We start from the raw sequence: 6,904 nt of genomic DNA, 5'->3' as shown, positions 1-6,904 counted from the left end.
CCCGGCCCCCCTAACCCAAACGACAGCCACCTGCCAATGAAAAGAAGAAGAAAATGGCTTTTTGGGCTTTTGCATAATTGGAGTATCCAATTTATTAAAAACAAATTGGAACCCAAGATATTGAAAACAAAAAGAAATGAGATGACATACAGGTTGGGAGGTAAAGAAGAAAAAAAAAAAAAAAAAAAAGGGGGAAAAGAGATGATTTCTTTCTCTTCAAATAGACGAACAAGAAAGAAATATATCATTATATTTGCAGCCAAAAAATGTTGTTTATATTTGGAGAAAAGATGTAGACATGTTCAATCGTCCACACAACAAACAAAAGGTGATTTCCTATTAACACTTCAAATTGAATTCATTCTAACAAAAGGCAAATCTGAGTAAACAATTAATTAAATGGTCATGCTATCAGGTCAGAATGCTTACAATCCAATGGCGAGCTGAGAAAGGATCACAATCACGCATGGCTTCTAATTCACTTCTAAGCAAAGTTTCCTCAGCATAAAAAGCATTGTTGTGAACATTATCCTTTCCAGGTTCTTCAACTTTGACATTCACTTCAACAACCTAAAGATAATAGAAATAATCAAGCAATGGATAAAATAAATTACCTTATCTAGGACTGTTGCATCTAAATTCATATTATTTACCATGAAAGAGCCAGAGAAGATCGTAAGCAAGATTTTGAATATAGAATAAACTAGTTTCAACTTCTCGTGTATTAACACCCAAAGTGATGAGAATGCCACCACAAATTATTATGCTTTGGGGGAATTGGAAAGTAATGAGAGGAACTTACTAACTCAATACCACGTACCTGATTGTGTGCTTCTCCAGGCTTGCAGTCAACTGCCATATCCATACGAGCAACAAAAAAGTGCTGATGAACTGGGGCATATAATCCTGGGGCAATTGTTGTGCCATATTTTCGAGTTTCTCCTGGTTGCAGTGCTCCTAAACTGAGAATTCCAGTAAGTTTAACTTCTGCTTCAATTTTCCCATCCTGCATCCAGTAATATTAAAGATAACCTTGAGTTGCAGAACTATAGAATAGTAGTTCATTTGCCATTAGAAAGAAAAATTAGAACTGAGATCTATCTAAAAGTTTGCCAATGGTCCTGCATCCAATGATATCTAGTGCAATACTAGCTGTGAGCGAGCAAGGATGTATAAGAATTCATGAAGCCCTACGGTAGAAGAATAAGAGTCTCTCTCTTTTATCTTTCCCCTTTCCCATTATGCTCTCCAGTCAGCAAAAAGGTGCACAGTAACAAAAATGTATGTTTCGGTCAAAACCTTTTTGGTTAGAGCCAGACATGTAAAACAACATAAAAACTCAAAACTGACATATTTCACTAATCATCTTCAGTCAAATGTATCCTACTTGCCTGATAAAAGTGCCAATAGAATCCATATTCATAATTGGCAACAGTGCAAATAAAAGAAACGGTAAGACGTCTTGATCTTCGAACTTCTGCCAATCCTGTTCTCCAATCTTGATGCTTCCACAGGATTCCATAATCCTCTTCGTGCAAACATACACAGTTTTCCGTTGTTTCAACTCCTCCAGTAAAATTTGTGAAATGAGCATCAAAATACTTTATATATCCCAAACAATCACATCCCTGAAATGGTATCATGCCTTAGACTAAGATTCCAAATTGACTCATTAATGTGCACAATCTTTAAACTGTAAAGACAGAATGCTATTTGGAAAAGACAACAAACCTTCTTAAGAGAGTGAGCATTCTTCCCAAGGCCATCTTCCCCAGCATCAAATGCATTCTTCCTGTAATGTGGATCATTGGGATCCCCATAGGGAACAACCATCTCCACAAAGCTCAACCTGTGAGCTATAGGTCTTCGACCCCGACTACCATCAACATAGGCAACCGAGTGGATAACTAAACCCTCTCTCGGAGTGAAACCAACCCGAAAGTTCCACTGTCAACCAACAATTCAACATTCATATTACAATAACCATAAAACATACCAAGCAATTAGAAATGAGAAAAGAATAAAAAAACCTTCTGCCACTCTACATAACGTCCATTAACTCGAAAGCTAGGTCCCTCTGGCTGAACAATTTGCAGGGGTTTCACATCACTTCTATCAACCCCTCCTCTTGTTTCACCAGGAGTGTAATTCCTCAATGGATCAGCTGGAGGTAAGGGGACAAATTTACGATCTTCAAACTCGATAACTACCATATTTTGCATATCGACAAGAACATGAATTCCTTCCACTGGCCGTGCATAGCCATTTTCCAAAGGACAGTCACTCTCGGTTCTGCAAAATATAAGTGGTTTCGCAAGTCTACGACTAGGAGAATCAGACTCACGGTGATAACCAACACACCTGTAGCAGGGTATTCAATCCAACTGTGAGATTTGCAAAATCAAAATTTTTAGTCGGGTAATTCCAACAAACATTTTAGGTATCAACTAACCAAGGATCAACCATGACTAGATCCATATCATCAATACCCCTTTTCTTCATTGCCTCTATAAATGGAGGGTAATCTTTGACAACAGCTTCACATTCAGCATATTCCACAGCGTCCTACTCCAAGGGGAAAGAAAGTTAAGAACCATTTTGCATCACAGAATAGAACCAAATATATAATACAAAAATAGTCTAACTAAATGAGTTTGAATTCACATCTCAGTCCACATTTAAATCTAGGGAAAAACATTTCATATAAACCGACGAACCAAAAGATAAACCTATGAATCTCGACGACGTTACTGGAGTTCCTTAAGGTTTCCATCTGTGAGTGTGTGTATTTACTAGAAGATGTGCATTTTTCCATGGCAATTGAACTGTTAAACCTTTACAAAGACAAACCAATTATAAAACAAGTTCTTTAAATGCATCTAATTTATTGATTCAAATGGGAGGAAAATTACATAAAGAAGAATATAAGATATGATTTTAGTTTGGCAAGCACGTGCACATTTTAATTTCTTGGCAGGAGCAGGATAAGCCAGTTCAAATTATCAGAATGTCTACTAATACAATTTTATTTACTTTTTTATTAATCCAGGTTTTAGTACCAAATTTGATCACAATGTGCATACATATATCTCATGACACCATAAAAAAATGGTACAAGATCCCATTATCCCAATGATCGAAAACTAATAAACGATCACATGTTGCACAAGTCACTAGCTAAAAACAATACTCCATCCATTGGTACATCCCATAATGAGTGTCATTATTTAAGCCTTTCCGTCCCAATTGAATACGAGAACCCCATTTATCATATCAATTAGAGTACATCCACTAAAAAGAAATTATACAATATCATTTGTTCCCATGTTACCTTCTCCTGATTCATGAGTAACTATATAGAGGGGGTTGATGAAAACCTCCCTCATATATTCCCAATTCTAATAGAAGGGATTATAGATCTATAATTTGCTTTCGTTATCTTTAAGCTAGTGCCCCAAAAATGTGCAATATCATATGGAGCAACTATTGTGATAAAGCCCGATATATGAAACTTAAACAAGTATGTAATACATACTAGTTTTTATGAGGCGCATTTTCACCCAAAAATAGCCATTATTCAACAAGATGCACAGTGCCTACAGAATTGAAATGCCAATATCATATTAAAATTCTCTAAGAGAGTGTCAACTTTATGTAACCAGCATAACCAAAGAGACTAATATTAACCATATATTTAATTTTCTAGGACACAAACTGATAACATTTAGTAAAAGTTAAAGAGTGTGAATTCCTAAGAAAAGATGTGCTAGAGGAACAGAAAAAACCAAGCAAAATAACGGTGTATACCATAGGTGGCTGAACATCCAGAACAACTGTGGATGAGATAACTTTTCCCCTGTGATGCCCACCTCGAGTTGTTGCATGTACTTGAGTTAGTTCAACAATCCATATACTTGTCTCATTCGATTTTTTATTGTAGACAACTAGTCTAGCCCGCCTTGGAGGAAGCTTGCTGGGAATTGTCAGTCCTCCTTTGGTTCTAGGTAACAACGATGGTTGGAAAGGTGAAAAGAAATAGGCATCTGCCAGTGCAACCACATGTTTATCTGGTTCCAGTAGAACCACTTCGATAAAACGCATGCCGTCTCTCACCTGAAAATAAGAGAAAAGATTCAAATTTTCAGTAATTGAGGCAAAAGACAACAACATATGTCTGATGACTAAATAAATATCACAACGGGTACATCATTATGCGATAAAAAAATGAAGAGAACCTCAGGGGTGGCACCAGCTGCCCTGACAGTTGCCACGGCTACAGAGATTTCAGCAGCAGATAAAGGATCCAAAGGATGAACCGTTTGAGCCCTAGGCATAACCTGGATCCCTGAAAAATCAAGTCATCAATTAATCAACTGACTGCAAACTCAATTTAGAGGAAGGACTTAAACAAGATTGAAATTCTCCTGATCTAATGTTCAGTCAAAAATTAAACACGCAAAAAAAATGTCATGCTTCATGTCTGTAAATAGCCAGGCATTGTACACAGATGCAAACATTTAAGATAATGCTATTGTATGAAGTTGGTAGCAAATGGAATTTGACTTAAACATGTGATGCACAAAAAACCCAAGTTGCCACATGTTATTGCAAATAAAACAATTCCAGAAAGATACACTAAAACCCAATCCATCACCAAGAGTCTCAACAGAAACATCACCATCCTGTGATTCTTGTTAGCAAATAAGTTATTCATGTCAATACATTTAACCGTGTTTTTGATAGTGAAAAGGCTAGTTAATTATATGCCAGAGTATGTTTAGATGGGCTTATAAGCTTGCTTATAAGAAGAGAGAAAAAGTATGTTTATAAGCCCAAATAAGCCTGCTCACCCAATCTTGCTCATATGACCGCATCCACACAACAAAGCCAATTGGCAATTACAGAAACAACTGTGCCTTCCACTTATTTAACAATGTAACTCCCAAAGAAACAAAAAGACATCATGCACCACCACCCCATCCCCAAAGAAAAAGCAGAAAGAAAAAAGAACTCGATCACTAACGAGCCAACAACAGATAAAGCTAAAGAAATATTTTCCAACTATTTAATAGTAAACTATGTTAAATTTGTTATCAAGTATAAAAGTCACAGGTTCATGTAATCTCAAAGATCAAACACTAGAAGGATGATGTGATTCGATGATAAGAGGACAAACCTTTTCAACTCCTTTGTTTATAAAAATATGCATTTTAAGAATGGTATGTTATACACCATAAAAACATGCCTATATTTTCTTATTCAATTATCAAAACTTCTTTTAAGTAGAAATGTAAGCAATTGTCTACATTCTGATGGAGTTGGAGCATTAAAATAACTAACCAATATAGTATTCATCCTTCAGAGTGGACTCCAGGCAATGCCATAAAAGTCACTTTCACTTTGTATGTCAACTTTAGCTGTAAAACACTAATGCTTGAAACATTATAAGACTGCTGACGTACTCCGATTTCAATCTCTCAATCCAAGGAAACGCTCACTATTCCCACTTATTTTATCATTCATTGAAAATTCACATTTTTAAGGATAAAAATTCTGAATGACCATAACGTCAACTTTCTTGTCCTCTCGTATACCCTCTTTTTTTCCCTGAATTTGATACAATCGTGTAATAGGCTGGCAGCCTCTGGAGAAAGAAACTGACAGATAGATTAGCTAATAAAACATAAATTATCTATTTAATTCTTTTCATCTCTGTTCACAGACACGTGCAATCAATCTGCCATTAACAAAAACAAGTACTATATACGAATAAAACGTTAATGAATCATATGAGACATGAAGAAGGGGCAAAGAGGTGAAGCATCGAACTGGACCACCATCAAGAATTCAAGATGTGAAATCAAATAAATGTATAGGGCATGCATACAACTATTCGTCAACTCAAACAATATAGACATTTATTATGTATATATATCTTTAGAATGATGATAATGAGAAAAGATTACCTTTAGTAGCGGCGTTAGATGAAGGCTCGGGTCGGATCACAGACGTCATGGCAGCAGCTTTCTTGTCCTGCAGATCTTCGGCAGTCGCAGACGGAACACTCCAATCAACAGCAGAGGCAAAGGCAGAAGCCGCCTCACGGCGGACACCGGCAACGGCAGCCGCCGATTTTCCACCATCGGCAGCGCAACAAACATTAGTAGGCGTCGCCTTTTTCGCAGTTGTGGCCATTGTAACTGATTAGCAAGCTCACCCAATCCACCGCAATGCGAGTCGCAATCTACTGACATACAGCAACCACTGTACTCTTCACACTTCCACCACCACCGCCACGGCACCACCACAACCACCACCGCCAAACCTCAATCTGAAAATTTATCACAATCCAAAATTAGTGCAAACCTGTGACTGAAATCTAGGTCTTCCCTTCGATCAAAACGCGCCTGTATCTCTATGTATCTATAGATTCAGTAATGCATATATAGTGGTGTGGGTGTGTGTGTATATATAGGAAATGGGGGAAGTACACGTCATGGGAGGCTCTAAAATGCCTATTTGGATTATTTTTGTACTTTTTCATAAATGGGCTTATCGGGTCTAATTAGATAAGTAAATGGGTGTAGATTGATAGGTGCAATTGCTTCCTTGATACTATTTTGATACTTTGCTTGATAAGGCCAGGACTTTTAGATATGTATGATTTTGCTACTTACAATGTACCTTTGTATATAATTTGGACCATGGTTGGTACATAACAGTCATGATTTCCGACGCTAAGTGAACAAGATAAAAACTTTTCATTACTGATGTGACAACAGAACTTCTATCCTTTCCCGATACATAAATTGCAAAATATTTCTTATAATCAATTTAAAACTTATTAAAGAAAAGACTTCAATTGTTGCTATCGACGCCCATAGGTCCAAATTCTATAAAGAGA

General features: G+C 36.8%; 1 protein-coding gene across 1 annotated transcript; it reads right to left on the bottom strand.

The window, feature by feature from the left end:
* Positions 1-396: 396 nt before the first annotated feature.
* On the bottom strand, positions 397-6,452 carry LOC111381353 (copper methylamine oxidase-like). Its single transcript, XM_023005131.1, has 9 exons — positions 5,967-6,452; positions 4,236-4,345; positions 3,808-4,113; positions 2,453-2,565; positions 2,031-2,361; positions 1,732-1,947; positions 1,392-1,628; positions 821-1,006; positions 397-570 (listed from the first exon to the last, which is right to left on the bottom strand). The coding sequence occupies exons 1-9, from the start codon at positions 6,193-6,195 to the stop codon at positions 412-414; spliced, it is 1,887 nt and encodes a 628-aa protein (XP_022860899.1). The 5' UTR covers positions 6,196-6,452; the 3' UTR covers positions 397-411.
* Positions 6,453-6,904: the final 452 nt, after the last annotated feature.

Source organism: Olea europaea, unplaced genomic scaffold, assembly GCF_002742605.1.
Source record: "Olea europaea var. sylvestris unplaced genomic scaffold, O_europaea_v1 scaffold2295, whole genome shotgun sequence".
Taxonomy (NCBI): domain Eukaryota; kingdom Viridiplantae; phylum Streptophyta; class Magnoliopsida; order Lamiales; family Oleaceae; genus Olea; species Olea europaea.
This window is presented reverse-complemented; position numbering and strand designations above follow the sequence as displayed.

What these genes read in the sequence shown, in the direction of transcription:
- LOC111381353 (XM_023005131.1), bottom strand. Translation starts at nt 6,195, where the DNA reads ATGGCCACAACTGCGAAAAAGGCGACGCCTACTAATGTTTGTTGCGCT. An exon ending in GTTATGTAGAGTGGCAGAAG is followed by an intron (nt 1,948 to 2,030) that starts GTTTTTTTATTC and finishes GTTGGTTGACAG; the next exon opens with TGGAACTTTCGGGTTGGTTT. An exon ending in ATGCTCACTCTCTTAAGAAG is followed by an intron (nt 1,629 to 1,731) that starts GTTTGTTGTCTT and finishes ATACCATTTCAG; the next exon opens with GGATGTGATTGTTTGGGATA.